At 35.2% G+C, this 16,914-nt stretch overlaps 1 protein-coding gene across 5 annotated transcripts in view; it reads right to left on the bottom strand.

Moving 5' to 3' along the window:
- The window catches only part of KCNT2 (potassium sodium-activated channel subfamily T member 2), a 398,329-nt gene that overhangs the window by 8,558 nt on the left and 372,857 nt on the right, over positions 1-16,914 (bottom strand). For all 5 annotated transcript variants that reach the window (XM_055233859.2, XM_055233862.2, XM_055233861.2 and 2 more), the window contains one exon: positions 1,600-1,684. In XM_055233859.2, coding sequence (XP_055089834.1) covers positions 1,600-1,684 — 85 coding nt within the window. The remainder of the gene's footprint in view (positions 1-1,599; positions 1,685-16,914) is intronic.

Here is a 16,914-nt window from a genome sequence, read left to right as displayed (position 1 = left end):
AACTTCTTTTTCAATTCCCAAATCAATAATCAAGTCTCATTTTCTGCCTTCATAAATGTATTTACACAGGGGCTTGCCTTTACAATGCTTTATCTTGATGCTATGACAGATGGTTGTTTCCCTAACACCTGCTTTTTAACTGTTTTCCCTACATTCATACTCACCCCAACCCTAACCCATCCTATCAATCAATTCTATTGTTTTCTGCAGAACTCTTTTAAAAAAATCATACCCTTTCCACTCCAGTCAAAATCTTCCACAAAACTGACAACATATCAGAGAGTCTTCTAAATTTTTGCATATTATTACATTTAGTTCTAAACCTCTTGCATGGATCCGTATTATGCTCGGCATCACAAAATGTTCTCAGTCCTGCTAGTCTCTGACCTTATCTCTTGCTTTCTGGATTACAGACACAAACACATCCTATGGATCTAATATCCAACAAAACATGTGGATCTTTGACATTTGCTTTATGTCAGTAATACAATCTATAGTTAGTTGCCCTGGGTAAACATCACTTGATCTACCCCAGGACAGGTGGTGTATCTCAAGGGAAGATTCTTGTAAGGAATTTCTTTCCTAGGCTTATGCCAACAACTGTCAAAGTGCCTTTTCTAAAGTCTTGTTACATGCTTGCTCATATATGTCTAAGTGCTGTCCATCATCTGTAAAGCCAACTTTAAATTCATTTTGTCACCTAAGACCTTTCCAGAGGCAAATATAATTTATTTTTCCAGTATTACATTTACCTTACAACAGAAATGCTAACTATACAAAATTTCTACTCCAGTCAAATTGCCAATGAAACACTTTATGCAATTCTTGTATAGTGCATGTTCCAAGCCATTCTTTCTGTTCTGGAATGTCCTCTCTTCTCCACCACCACAAATTCTATCTACCCTTCAGAGTCTAGTTTAAGTCTTACATTCTTTATAATTTCTCCAACTACTCAATAATGTCTCCCTCTATTAATTCAGAAAAGCACTGTCTATGTCACTCAACTGATGCTTAGTTTATTAGTGACAAAGTCCTATTATGTATTGCTATTAAATTTTTCACGTGTAAATTGTAGCTTTGTTAATTAGAGTGTAAGGACTTTGAAGTCAGAGAAAATGCCTTAGTCTTTCTATCTCACATCTTTAGGTGAGTGCTACAACTGTACATGTTCAATAATTATTTTTTGAGAAATAAAATTAGTCCCATAGACCTTTTTCTATTAAGTGTTTGACCAATCGTACTTTGGCTTTTGGGAACTTGAAGGTATTTAGAACTAGACAGTGTGGGATATTTCACGTTTTCTGTTGAGTTGTTCTTTTATTCTTCCATGTTTTCCCTAATTTTTTCCAAAATATTTTTTTTTGCTCACAGAATACAGAATTCATGCTGCTTTTTCTTTATTTTATACTCCTTTTAAACAATCTTTTTTTATATTACACACAACACATCAAACGCATTTGTTTATTTATAAAATTAGGTATAGGCTATTTAAGCACTTATAAGAAAAATAAGAGGCTTTTATGGCCTAAATAAAAGTACAAAAATAAATAGTAGTTTTCTAAAAATACATGTCTTATGTGAGATATGAGATCAACTTACACAACATCATTCAGCTCTATTCTGGTATCTGGAGATGGGTTAATCAGGATGTAGGAGAGGGTACTTTGATGATCATTCATTTCATCTAGAAGATAAATAAATGCCAAGTTTGTTATACTACTTATAGAAAATTACAGGAATTACTAGTGAACATCTTATATTCAAACCATATAACTGTCCACAAGAACTTGGTATAGTTTTGTCCACAGCATGATTGTACACATAAGTTTGGCTATTTTCAAATTACTATCACTGAAAATATCTGACAGGTACTTATTTTTTGTTCCATTAGATGATAAAAATAAAGTATCTAATTCTGTTCAGAATAATCACAGTTATAGTTTACCCTTTATTACACTGAAAAAGTATTTTTCTTTAATAAATGACTGGATAAGACGTTTACTTGATTATTATGCTTTATCAATTACAAAAAATAATTATGGTTATAGATAAAAATCCTAAAAAAGAATATCCACACAGGAAATTATAGGGAAAAAAATATAATTATATTATGTTTAGAAAACATGATAGAAATGTGTCTAAAAAGCTTGAAGACCCTAAATACGTGTTTGGCTTCGCTACATGACACATCTCATGTAACTCATCCAAATGCTTCTGCAGAATGCAAAGAATCCTCTAGAACAGAATTTAACCATGAATTTTAAGGGAAGTGTACTCCTGAATCATTTGTTCTTCCTAAAGCAATATATATATGTGTATATATTTAAAATGAAAAGCTGAACCCTTTTAATTTTATTAATTCACTCTGAAAACATCCTCAGGCTGCAAGTTGAAATGTTGACCCTGCATTACATAGGACATTGAAAAAATAAAAGGCAAACAGCTTCGTGGTCCCAATTTTTCAGATTTCAAGATTATCATAAGATGTAAATATAAAGTTATGTGGATGTATACTTCAATAAACATAATTCCTCCCATGGGTAAACTTTTCAATCTATGAGAATTCTCTCAAAAATCCTGTTCTTGAGTTATAGTATTCCAGCCACTGCAGCTGCAGACAAGAATGGCTCTTGAAGAAAGAACTAAATTTTTCAGTTTGACCCAAAGTCTAAGAATAAGTTTCATACCAATCTAAGAATCGGTTTCATACCAATACCTATAGTATTTAGTGCATACTCAATAACTGCGTTAAACTAAAATCAAGATATTTTAAGGCCAACGTAGCTGACCCTGATAAACAATTTCCTGCACTGGAATATAAACCACTTTCATAAAATAATGTTGACTACTGTGTTCCTCTAATGAGAAACCTGTCACTTTAATATGAAAGGCACTATTTTCAGCTATGGTATTTCAAGCTGATATGGAGATGTGCCCCATTTTTAAAGTGTAAAAACAAAAATCCTTATCTTACAAGGCAGATAAATCACAAAATAATTAAACCCATTATAAGTTTGCCAGTAAAATTATTACAATCAATAGCTCACCAAATTCATAATCAAATAAATTAGTATATTCAGTTCCACATCTATGGGATGATACAAACAATTGTATCATGCCATAGTGTTAGGGTTGCCAGGAAAAATAGAGAATGCCCATGAAATCTGAATTTTAGATAAACAACTACCATTTTTGTTGCTGTTGTTGGAATCTCACTCTGTCACTCAGGCTGGACTACAATGGCTTGATCATACAACTAATGATTTTTAGAATAAATGTATCCCAAACATTGCATGTGATATACTAATACTTAAATATTTTTGTTGTTTATCAGAAATTTAAGTTCCACTGGGAATCCTGTATTTTTATTTGCTAAATCTGGTGGTCATATCTAGTGTTAGATGGCTAAGTTAACTGTCTGGAGATTAAAATTCCAATGAATATATATTGATGCTTACTACAAATAAGGTATAATTCCAACTCAAAACATATTTTACTGGCAGGAGATTACTAGGATTATTTCTCCATATGAAAAGAAATTTTGATTCATATGTGCTTTTTGAGAAATGCCCCCTTGTTTGAATTTCTACAACTGTTGTGCAAAGGTACAGATTGATAGTGCATTGTGGGGACTAAACTGTAATAATCTAAAAAGTAAGAGGTGGACTAGAAAATCTACATCTTATTTGACCATATATAACTCCGTTTATTTTATAAACAATGACACTATTGAACTGTGATACAGGAAAAAATAATTTAACAGATAACTTCTCAGTCAATATCAACACCTAGACTTTATCCTTGATTATTAACAGGATATTATATTTTTGATTCTAGAATCAAGCCAAATTCTATCGGTGACCTGGTTTGCCTGTTAAAAATGTAAAAATTGTGTAGATAATTGAGAAATTTCCAGTGGGAGATATGATTTTTGTGCCAATATTTTTTTTCTGCTTGAGTAGCCTGTATTATTTATCCTACTGAAGATATTTATTTTCCCACAAACCACAGAACTGGAGCAAGCATTTTGTTAATGTTTTCAATTCAATTATTATTGAATTGAAATAATATGGCTTATCAAGACATAGAAAACATCACAGTCAGAAATAATCTCTCTTGGTTTCTTTCCTCACCCCTCACTGACTTTTCCTAAGGGAGGAGGAATGACTTATCTTTTAGAATTAGGTTAAAAGAATTTGCTGACTTCAAAGCTACTCTCTTTTTCTTTCATGTGTGCCTTCCTATAGGGTACATTTTGCCTGCTTGTTCTCTGCCATGCTGCTTTGTGGAGAAGGCCTACAGTTGCCCCTCTTTTTTGTGACTGTGTTTAAGAAGCATTTGGAGAAATACCTAATGTAAATGACGAGTCAATGGGTGCAGCAAACCAACACGGCACGTGCATACATATGTAACAAACCTGCACGTTGTGTACATGTACCCGAGAACTTAAAGTATAATAATAATAATAATAATAATAATAAAAAGAATTAAGAAGTGAGATTTTCTAAAAGCCTATTGCAGTCACACATCAAAACCACATTCAACAATAGTTTTTATTAGCCATAATCCTGGAATATTTTGTCTCCATCGGTCATTCTCTATGGTTATTTTCTAGATATTCTTTCATTCTGGAGGTGAAAATGTGGCAAATTTGTGGGATCTTCAAGATCCTATCAATTATCATTGACTATGGCAAAGATACAAATTAATTAAAATATGGCTCTGCACCAAGAATACCACATTTACTGAATGAAATAAATTTTATTTGGTAAATTAGCTTCATGATCAACAGAATCTATTTCTTACCAAATAAAAATATATTGAAGGGAATTTGCAGTGAATATATTTACTGTGTTCCTGATAACCAAAATATGACATTAGCAAAATAAAAAAAATTATATAGTTTAAATTATTTTCATTAAAAGTAGTTTCATCAGTGACATAATTATTTTAATAAAATTACTCATAAAAACTGAAAATAATATTTTTGAATATTATAAACTTTAAAATAAATTATATGGAGAAAAATTTTAAGATTTCTACTAGTATTTACAAAGAAACTTATTTTGTTATATTAACTAGCATATACAATTATTAAACAAAAATCTTCAAATGGCAAATATTTTGCTTAGTTTGTGTAAATAGATCACATTAGAAAAGAGACAGAATCATATTCCTATGGTTCTTACAAAATAATTGATTAATGAGTCCTATTCCATACACATTTATTTCATATTTTTGTTTTGTTTTAAATTTTCATGTTGAAGTATCTTAAGAGGATTTTTGAAAGAGGATAATAGAATTTTGTGAGAAAGAAATTTAAGTATCTTGTATATTTGTGTAGGTTACCATTAAATAATACTTCTGTTATAGACTGAATTGTGTGTTCCCCCACAAATTCCTATGTTGAAAAGCTAACCACCAAGATGACTGTATTTGGAGATAGAGCCTCAAAAACTAATTAAGTTTAAATGGGGTCAACAGGGTTGTCCTCTAATCCAATAGGACTGGTGTCCACATAAGAAGAAGAGATACCAGGAGTAAATACACACAGAGACAAGACTGTATGAGGACACAGAAAGAAGGCAGCCATCTGTTAGCCAACATGAGAGGCCTCGGGGGGGCACCTTGGTGTTGGACTTCCATCTTCCAGAATTGTGAGAAAATAAACTTCTAGTGTTTAAACCATGCACCCTGTGGTATTTTTTTATGGCAGCCCTAGTATACAAATATAGCTTCTGAAAACACATAGCCATTGTATCATGTGTAGTCAGAGGAACACTCTATATAATATAAAGATATCACTTAGAACAAAGGCTCTGAAACCAGACTGCTTGTTTTGAAATTATGGATCTGGCAATTGCTTACTCTGAGATCTTAGGCAAATTATTTAATTTCTCTTAATCTCTCTGTGATTAGCATCCTGGCATGAAAAATTAGGATAGCAACAGTGCAATCTCACAGGTTGTTGTTAGAATTAACATTTATTCTATTTATTCTAATAAATAAATAACAAATATGATTTCAAATTAATATGTTCAAATTGATTTATAGTTCTTGTACTTAGTATCTTATTGCTATCAAGTGCAACATAAAGGTTATGTATTATTATAGTAGCAGGCAAAATCAAGTAGCAAATTATAAAAAACAATTATATATGTATTGCTATATGAAGGTGTGGGCATGCATAAATAGAGAAAGAGTGTTTTGAACAGATAGAAGGGCAAATGGCATAGCAAGAGATGATTTGGTTTAATTTGCAGAAAGTAGGCACCAGGGAATGGACTAAAGTGAGAGAGGAGAAGATTAATTTGAGATGATGTTGAACAGGCAAGCTGGGACCAGATTCTTGAAGGGCTTTACCCTTGGTCAGCAGTTTGAATTTTATTCAAAGTGCAATGAGAAAACATTGAAAGCTTTTAAGGGTCGAGGGGAAGGCTGGTGGTATGAAACAATTTTACATTAAATATATAACTTTGATTGCTTTGTGGGAAATTAACTTTGTGTGGGGCAAGTTTAAACTCAGGACTATTAGGTGGTCATTGTGAAACAGAAACCCATGTGAGAGATATTGGTAGCATGAGAACAATAGAAATGGAATAAATTAGTAAAAAGGGTGAGGAAGAGAGATAGAAATGATGTGGGAGACAGAAAGAGGAGAGAGAGAGAGAAAGGAAGACAGAGAAAGAGACTTAGAGAAGGAGAGAGAGAATTTTAAGCTGGGAGATACCACAGTATGTTTGAATGCCAATGGGAGAAAATAAGTAAAAGAAATTGGTGCTATACGAGAAAGAGGGTTTTTGGTTTTTTTTTTTTTCAGTTAGTACAAGAAATACCTTATCAGGGAAGATAAACTCAGTCATATAGTACTTACTTCTTCTACGTAGTTGGTAATAGCATAATCTAGTGATGATTTCATTTTCCTTCACCTGAACTTATATACACATTATGTGTTATCCACTTATAAAACTGGCTAGTTTTACAGTGCTGACTCAATTTGCTCATGTATTCCAGTTTAGTGCCAAATTATGTTTATGAGTACAACTATTTCGTCTATTGTTACTGAACTGACCAGTATATGTGGAGGGTGTGAAAGGTGCTTAGAGATAAGAATTAAATAATAATAATTCCATTTAATGGACTGCTATTTAAAATTACTTTTATTATCATTCAAAGATTTTTAATCATTTTATAATATACAAGATAAAATTATTAAAAATATTTGAACTCTCTTAATTTATCTCCATATGAATATTCAGTGTATTCAAGATTATATGAAACTATGAGGAAAACGAGTAGAAAGATTTTCAGAACAAGCTACATTTTAACCTGCCATGAGCCACTCCATCACTTACTAGCTTCCTGCAAATAAAATTAGTTACTTGATACTCAATTTTCCTTCAAAATAGAGTATTCAATATTTCTTAAAAATCTATGTCACTATCCTACTCGTGTTTAAAAGAAAACACACATTTTCTTTTAAAAACCTATGTTACGTTTCATAAATATTGAAAAACCAAAACCACCTTGCAATATTTTTAACATGATAAAGATTCAAAAGAAAGCAAACATGAACAATTAGTCTAAATATATATGATTTCTTCAATGGTGCAAAGTCCTGTTTTGTTCTGTCAAGATGCTTTCTCCATTGTTCCACATCCCTTACCCCACCATAATCTTCAAGGCTACTGGGTGCCCTGGTGAATGGAAGCTCTCAATAAACGCTAGTTTCTTTCAAAATACTATGATTACAGCTATTTTATATTAAAGAATGTGGGACAAAACTATACAGATTGTCTTCATAGTAAGGAACATAGTGTACATTTATATTTAAATAGAATATTCATTGCATGTCAACTAAAAAGTTTTATATGTGTTCAGGTGAAGTACTTCAAAATTTAGTGATGAATCTAATTGGTAATCTGAAAGTGTAAAATCAAGACATTACAGAAAGCCTAAAAGATTTTGGAAACACAAACAACATATTTATTATATAATTTTATTTTAATAATTGGCCCCACTGATTTAAATTTAAAGTTACTACTACTGAAGTAATAGCTGAGGATTGAAGAAAACAATATTAAACATATACTTAAAAAATCTAAAAATAAGTACATATCAAGCTTTCCAATTTTGCAGCTATCCTGCAGTACTTTCATTTGACTTACAGAACATTTTTATGATTAGTTGATAATTGTAATTTATCACATGAAATTCATTATTTTTGTCTTCAGTTAAGTCATTCAGTAATGATAACAGCATGATTATTTGAATCACAGATAACTCTTTTTTTTTTTTTTTTGAGACGGAGTCTTGCTGTGTCGCCCAGGCTGGAGTGCAGTGGCGCAATCTCGGCTCACTGCAAGCTCCGTCTCCTGGGTTCACGCCATTCTCTTGCCTCAGCCTCTCCGAGTAGCTGGGACTACAGGTGCCCGCTACCGCGCCTGGCTAATTTTTTGTATTTTTAGTAGAGACGGGGTTTCACCATGGTCTCTATCTCCCGACCTCGTGATCCACCCACTTGATTCTGAGGACACAGCAATGAACAAGACAGGCAAAGTTTTTGCCTTCACAGACCCTTTTAGCAATTTTCTTAGAATAGCTTCATACTGTATAATACAGATCTTCAGAATAAGTGTCAAGAATCTTTACTTATAGGTTTACTATAAGATACTGTAAACTTCCTATATAACTTTAAACATATCATTGAAGTTATTTTAGGATCGCCATCATTGTTTTGATTACCACATAGATACATTGGGTAAAAACAAAATAAGAAATTAACTCATCCCAAGTGCACATTCAGTGAGTTTTGACAAATGCATAGTGTGGCAACTACTACCATAATTATGATGTCAAACATTTTCATAATGCCAAACAGATCTCTCATGCCCCTTTGTAGTCAATTTTCTCCTCTCAATCCCAACTTCTAGCAATCACTGATTTCAAAAAGCAGTTTTCTAGGAGTAATAAAATGTGTTTCTATTTTTCTCTTAGCTATGTTTTTGTGTTGAATCCATGTTATTGCATGGATCTACTTTGATACTAATACAGCCACTCTAGCTTTCTTTTTTTCATTGCATGAAAAACATTTTTAAGAAGTGTTTTTCCACAGAGGAGGTGAAGCAAGATGACCAAATGGAAGCTTCCATTGATCATACTTTTTGCAAGAACACCAAACTGAACAACTATCCACACGAAAATAACACCTTCATAAAAACCAAAGATGAGATGAGCAATTACAGCATCTGTTTTTAACTTTATGTCATTGAAAGGGGCACTAAGGAGAGTAGGAAAGACTGTCTTGAGTTTCCAACACCAACCCTCCCCTATCTTTTGGCAGTGGCCGCATGGTGCAGGGAGTCTGTGCACTGGGGGAAATGGAGAACACAGTGACTGTGAGACTGCATTGGAACTCAGTGCTGCCCTGGAACAGTGGTAAGCAACACTGGGCAGAACTCAGCCGGTGCCCACAGAGGGAACACTTAGACAAGCTCTAGCCGGAGAAGAACTGCCTATTCCAGCAGTCAGAACCTGAATTCTGGCAAGCCTTGTCACTGTGGGCTAAAGTGCTCTGGAGTTCTAAATAAACTTGAAAGGATGTCTAGGCCATAAGGACTGAAATTCCTGGGGAAGTCCTGGAGCTATGTTGGAATCAAAGACAATGGACTTGATGAGGCACATGACCCAGTGAGATACCAGCTGGGATGGCCAAGGGAGTGCTTGTGCCACCCCTCCCCAAACCCAGGCAATGCAGCTCACAGCTCCAAGAGAGGCTTCTCCCTTCTGCTTGAGGGGAGGAAAGAGTAAAGAGGACTTTGTGCTGCAACTTGGATACCAGCTCAGCCATAGTACGATAGGGCACCAGGCAAAGTCCCGTGGCCCCCATTCTAGGCTCTAGCTCCCAGATGACATTTCTAGACATACCCTCGGCCAGAAGGGAACCTGCTTCTTTAAACAGAAGGATTCAGTCCTGGCAGCATTCATTACCTGCCAACTAAAGAGCCCTTGGGCCCTGAATAATCAGCTGTGATACCCAGGCAGTACTTGCTGTGGGCCTTGAGTGAGACTCAGAGATGTGCTGGCATCAGGTATGACCCAGAACATTCCCAGCTGTGGTGGTGCTAGAGAAAAAGAGAGGGAAGAGTAAAGGGGACTTTGTCTTGCAGTCCCAGGTACCAGCTTGGTCACAGCGGTACAGAGCACCAAGTGGGCTTTTAGAGTCCCCAATCCTAGGCCTGGGCTCTTGGTCAGCATTTCTGGACCTTCCCTGGGCCAAAGGGGTGCCTACTGTCCTGAGGAGAGAGTTTCATGCCTGGCAACATTCACCAAAATCTGACTGAAGAGCATGTGGGCCTTGAATGAACATTGACAGTAGCCAGGTAGTACCCAACATTGGCCTGGAGTGGTGGTGGCCACAGGGAGAGATTTCTTTGCTTATAGGAAGGGGAGGGAGGACAGGGATGGACTTTGTCTGTGGTTTTGGTGCCGAGTCAGCTGCAGTAGGATAGGGAAACAGTTAGAGTCCTAAAGTTTCTGACTCTAGGCCCTGGCTCCTGAATGGCATCTCTGGACTTGCCCAGAATAAGCAGGGAACTTACCACCCTGAAGGGAGGAAAACAGATGGGCTGGCTTTGCCACCTTCTGATTGTAGAGCTCTAGGGCTTTCAGCTAGCATAGGTAGTAGCCAGGCAGTGGTTACCACAAGCCTTGGGCAAGGCCACATAGTGTGTTGGCTTCAGGTCTGACCCATTGCAGTCCCAGTTGTGGTGGCCAGAGGGGTGCTTGTGTTATCCCTCCCCCAGCTCCAGGCAGCTCAGCACAGAGAGAGACTCTGTTTGGGAGAAATTAAAGAAAAAGAACAAGAGTCTCTGCCTGGTAATCCAGAGAATTCTTCAAGATCTTATGCAATACCAACAACGTAATACTTTTACAAGTCTATAAGAGCCACAGCATTACAGGGCTTGGGGTGCCCCCTAAGTAGATATGGCTGCAGTGGCCAAAAACTTTAAACACAAAGTCCAAGTCTCAGGCAGGGTGTGGTGGCTCATGCCTGTAATCCCAGAACTTTGGGAAGCCGAGGTAGGAGGATTGCTTGAGCCCGGGGTTTTGAGACCAGCCTGGGCAACATAGCAAGACCCTTTCTCTAAAAAAGCCAAAGCAAAACCAAAAAATAACAAAGCCCAAGTCTGAACACCTGAAAAGCCTTCCAAGAAAGATGGGTACACACAAGCCCAGATTGCAAAGAATACAATAAATACCTAACTCTTCAATACCCAGACACTGACGAACATCCAAAAGCATCAAGACTATCTTGGAAAACATGTCCTCACCAAACAAAATAAGGAATCAGTGACCAATTATGGAGAGACAGATATGTGATTGTTTAGATGGATTATTCAACATAGCTGTTTTGAAGAAACTCAACGAAATTCAAGACAACACAGAGAAGGAATTCAGAATCCTAACAAAAAATCTGACAAAGAGGTTGAACTAATTAAAAAGAAGCAAGCAAAAATTCTAGAGTTGAAAAGTGCAACTGTCATAATGAAGAATGCATCAGTCTCTTAACAGAAGAAATTAGTGAGCTTGAAAGCTGGCTATTTGAAAGTACACAGTCAGAGGAGAAAAAAGAAAGTACAATTTTAAAAAAGGAAGCATGCCTACAGAATCTAGAAAATGGCACCAAAAGGGCAAATCTAAGAGCTACTGGCTTTAAAGAGGAGGTTGAAAGATAGGGTTAGAAAGTTGATGCAACATGGTAAACAGAGAAGTTCTCAAGCCTAGAGAAGTACATCAATATATAAATACAAGATGGTAATAGAACATCAAGCAGATTAATCAAAATAAGACTACTTTAAGACATTTAATAATCAGACTACCAAAGATCAAGAATAAAGAAAAGGATCTGAAAAGTAGCAAGAGAAAAGAAACAACACACAATGGTGCTCTAATATATCTGGGAGCGGACTTCTCAGTGAAAACCTTACAGGCCAGGAGACAGTGGCATGATGCATTTAAAGTGCTGAAGGAAAAATACTTGTATCCTAGAATAGGAATAATACTTGTATCCTTTTATCCTTGTATTTTCAACCCATTGAAAATATTCTTTAAACATAAAGGAGAAATAAAGACTTTCCCAGTCAGACAAATCTGAGAGATTTCATCAACACCAGACCTGCCTATAAGAAATGCTAAAGAGAGTTCTTCAGTCTCAAAGAAAAGGATGTTAAAACAATAACAAATCATCTGAAGGTACAAAACTCACTGGTAACAGTAAATACACACACAAAAAAATATTATTGTAATAGTGGTGTGTAAATTACTTGCATTTTTAGTAGAAAGACTGAAAGATAAACTGATCAAAAATAATAACTACAATTTTTCCAGTTTTCAGGACATAGTATAATAAGATATAAATACAAACAACAAAAAGTTAAAAAGTGGAGAATAAAGTTAAAGTGTAGAGTTTTGGTTAGTTTTCTCTTTACTTGCTTGTTTGTTTATACAATCAGTGTTATGTTGTCATCAGTTTAATAAAATGGATTGTAAGATATTTTGCCAGCCTCATGGTATCGCAAATCAAAAAACATACAACAGATACACAATAAATAAAAAGGAGGAAATTAAAGTATACCACCAGAGAAAATCACCTTCACTAACAGGAAGATGAGAAGGAAGGAAAGAAGGAAGAGAAGACCCCAAAACAACCAGCAAAAACAACAACAACAACAACAACAACAAAATGTCAGGAGTAAGTTGTTACTTATCAATGAAAACATTGAATGTAAATGGACTAAACCCTCCCAATCAAAATACAAGAGCACCTGAAAGAATTAGAAAAACAAGACGTAATGATCTCTTGCCTACAAGAAACACACTTCCCCTGTAAAGACACACATAGACTGAACAAAAGTATGGAAAAAGACATTTCATGCCAATAGAAACCAAAAAAGACTAGGAGTAACTGTTTTTACATCAGATAAAATGGATTTCAAGGCAAAAACTATAAAAAGAGACAAAGGTCAATATATAATGATAAAGGGGTAAATTTAGAAAAAGGATGTAACAATTGAAAATATACATACAACCAACACTGGATTACCCAGATATACAAAGCAAATATTGTAAGAACTAAAGAGAGAGATAGACTCCTATACAATAATAACTGGAGACTTCAACAGCCCTCTTTCAATGTGAAACAGATCATCCAGGCAGAAAATCAGCAAGGAAATGTCAGACTTAATCCTTGCTATAGACCAAATATCTATTGAGATATTGGCAAAACATTTTGTATTAGTCGGCTCTCACACTGCTATGAAGAACTGCCTGAGACTGGGTAATTTATAAAGAGAAATTGACTCACAGTTCCACATGGCTAGAGAGGCCTCAGGAAACTTACAATCATGGAAGAAGGGGAAGCAAACATATCCTTCTTCACATGATGGCATGAAGGAGAAGTGCTGAGCAAAAGGCAGAAAAGCCCCTTATAAAACCATCAGATCTTGTGAGAACTCACTATCATAAGAACAGCATAGAAGTAACCACCCCATGATTCAATTACCTCCCACCAGGTCCCTCCCACAACAGGTAGGGATTATGGAAACTACAATTCAAGATGAGATCTGGGTGGGGGCACAGCCAAAATCCATATTACATTTCATCCAATGGTTACACAATATGCATTCTTCTCCTTAGTATATGGATCATTCTCAAGGACAGGCCGGATGTTAGGCCACAAAACAAGACAATAATTTATTTAAAAAATGATATTATAGCAAGTGTATTCTCTGACCACAATGGAATAAAACTACAAATCAAGAAGAGAACTATGAAGACTATACAAACACATGGAAATTAAACAATATAATCTTGAATGACCGATGGGTCAATGAAGATATTAAGAAGGAAATTGAAAAATTTCTCAAAACAAAAAATAATGGAAACACAACATACCAAAATCTATGGGGTACAATGAAAGCAGTACTTACAGGAAAATTTATAGCTAAAAGTGCCTACATCAGAAAAATAGAAAAACTTCAAATAAAAAACCCTATGATGCATCTTAAAGCACTAGAAAGGCAAGAGCAAGCTAAACCAAAAATAGAAGAAAAAAAGAAACAATAAAGATATGAGCAGAAATAAATGACATTGAAATGAAGAAAAAAATACAAAAGATCAACAAAAGAAAAAGTTGTTTTTTGATAAGATAAACAAAATTGACAAACTTTTATCCGACTAAGAAAAAAAGAGGAAAGGCCCATAAAAATAAAATAAGAGATAAAAACAAAACATTACAACTGATACTGCAGAAATACAAAGGATCATTTAGAGGCTATGCCACTATGAACAACTATGTGACAATGAATAGGAGCCTGGAAGAAATTGATAAACTCCTAGACACACAAAACCTACCAAGATTGAAACATGAAGAAATCCAAAACCTAAACAGACCAATAACAAATAATGACATGAAAGCCATAATAAGAAATGTCCCAGCAAAGAAAAGCCTCAGACCCTATGGCTACACTCCTGATTTTTACCAAACATCAAAAGAAGGACTAATAAGAATCCTACTCAACCTATTCCAGAAAATAGAAGAGGAGGGAATACTTCCAAAGTCTTTCTAAGAGGCCAGTATTATCCTGATACAAAAACCAAATAAAGATATACCAACAAAGAAACAAACAAACAAAACTACAGGCCAATATCTCTGATGAACATTGATGCGAAAATCCTCAACACAATATTAGCAGACTGAATTCAACAGCACATTAGAAAGATTATTCATCATGACCAAGTTGGATTTATCCCAGGGATGCAGGGATGGTTCAACATGTGCAAATCAATCAATCCTATCAACAGAATGAAGGACAAAAACCAAATGATCATTTCAATTGGTGCTAAAAAAAAGGATTTGGAAAAATTCAAAATCCTTTCATGATAAAAAAAATCTAAAAAAATTGGGTATAGGAGGAACAAACCTCCACACAACAAAACCATAAACAACAGATGCACAGTTGGTATCATAATGAGTGGGGACAAACCGAAAGCCTATCCGCTAAGATCTGGAACATGTTAAGGATGCCCACTTTCAATGACATCATTCAACGTAATGCTGGAAGTTCTATACAGAATAGACAGGCAAGAGAGAGAGAAAGAAAGAAAGGGCATTCAAACTGGAAAAGAAGGAATCAAATTATGCTTGTTTGCAGACGATATGCTCTTCTATTTGGAAAAACCTAAGAATTCCACCAAGAGTATTAGAACTGATAAACAAATTCAGTAAAGTTGCAGGGTACAAAATCAACATACAAAAGTCAGTGGCCAGATATGGTGGCTCACACCTGTAGTCCCAGAGCTTTGGGAGGCCAAGGTGGGAGGATCACCTGAGGTCAGGAGTTTGAGACTAGCCTGGCCAACATAGTGAAACCCTGTCTCTACTAAAAGTACAAAAAGTAGCTGGGCCTGGTGGTGCATGCCTGTAATTCCAGTTACTCAGGAGGCTGAGGCAGGAGAATCACTTGAACCCAGGAGGTGAAGGTTACTGTGAGCTGACATCATGCCACTGCACTCCAGCCTAGATGACAAGAGTGAGACTCTGTCTCAAAAAAAAAAAAAAAAAAAGTAGTATTTTTATATGCAGCAGTGAACAATCTGATAAAATCAAGAAGGTAATCCCATTTACAATAGCCACAAATAAAATTAAATACCTAGGAACTAACTTAAAGAAGTGAAAAAGCTTTACAATGTAAACTAAAAACATTGATGAAAGAAATTGAAGAGGACAAAAAAAATTAGAATGATATTTCATATTCACAGATATTTCATGTTCACATATTGTTAAAATGCCCATACTATCCAAAGCAATCTACAGATTCAATGTAATCCCTATCAAAATACCAATGATATTCTTCACACAAATAAAAAAAAAAAGCATTCTAAAATGTATGTGGTACCACAAAGACCCAGTATAGCCACCTTGAGCAAAAAACAACAAAACTGGCAGAATCACATTACCTGACTTCATATTATACTACAGAGCTATAGTAACTAAAACAGCATGGTACTGGCATAAAAACACAACATGAACCATGGTACTGGCATGGTACAGCATGGTACAGACACATAGACCAATGGAACAGATTAGAGAACCCAGAAACAAAACCAGATATCAACAGTGAATTCATTTTCCACAAAGGTGCCAAGAACATACATTGGGGAAAGGAATTTCAATAAATGATACTAGGAACACTGGATATTTATATGTGGAAGAATGAAGCTAGACCATTACCTCTCACCATTTACAAAAATAAATCAAAATTCAAGAGTTAAATTTAAGACTACTAACTATGAAAGTACTAAGAGAAAACATTGGGAAAACTCTTCAGGACGTTGGACTGGGTAATGACTTTTTAATACCCCAGAAGCACAGACAACCAATGCAAAAATTGACAAATGGGATCACATCAAGTTAAAAAGCTTATTCACAGCAAAGGAAACAATCAACAAAGTGAAGTTATAACCCACAATATGGGAGAAACTATCTGCAAACTGTGTATCTGACAAGTGATTAATAACCAGAATATGTAAGGAGCTCAAACAACTTTATGTGAAATAATCTAGTATTCAATTTAAAAATGGGCAAAAGAGATGAATAGACATTGGTGAAAAGAAGACATATAAATGAAAAACAGGTATATGTAAAGTTCCTCAACATCACTGATCATCAGAGAAAGACAAATCAAAACTACAATGATATATCATCTCATGCCAATTAAATGCTTTCATCCAAAATACAGACAATGACAAATCCTGACGAGGATATGGAGTAAAGGGAACCCTTGTACACTGTTGGTGGGAACGTAAATTAGTACAACAACTATGAAGAGAACAGTTGAGAACTTCCTCAAA

This window comes from Symphalangus syndactylus, chromosome 19 (assembly GCF_028878055.3).
Source record: "Symphalangus syndactylus isolate Jambi chromosome 19, NHGRI_mSymSyn1-v2.1_pri, whole genome shotgun sequence".
Taxonomy (NCBI): domain Eukaryota; kingdom Metazoa; phylum Chordata; class Mammalia; order Primates; family Hylobatidae; genus Symphalangus; species Symphalangus syndactylus.
The sequence above is the reverse complement of the archived record's forward strand: the minus strand, read 5'-3'. Positions and strand labels throughout refer to the sequence as shown.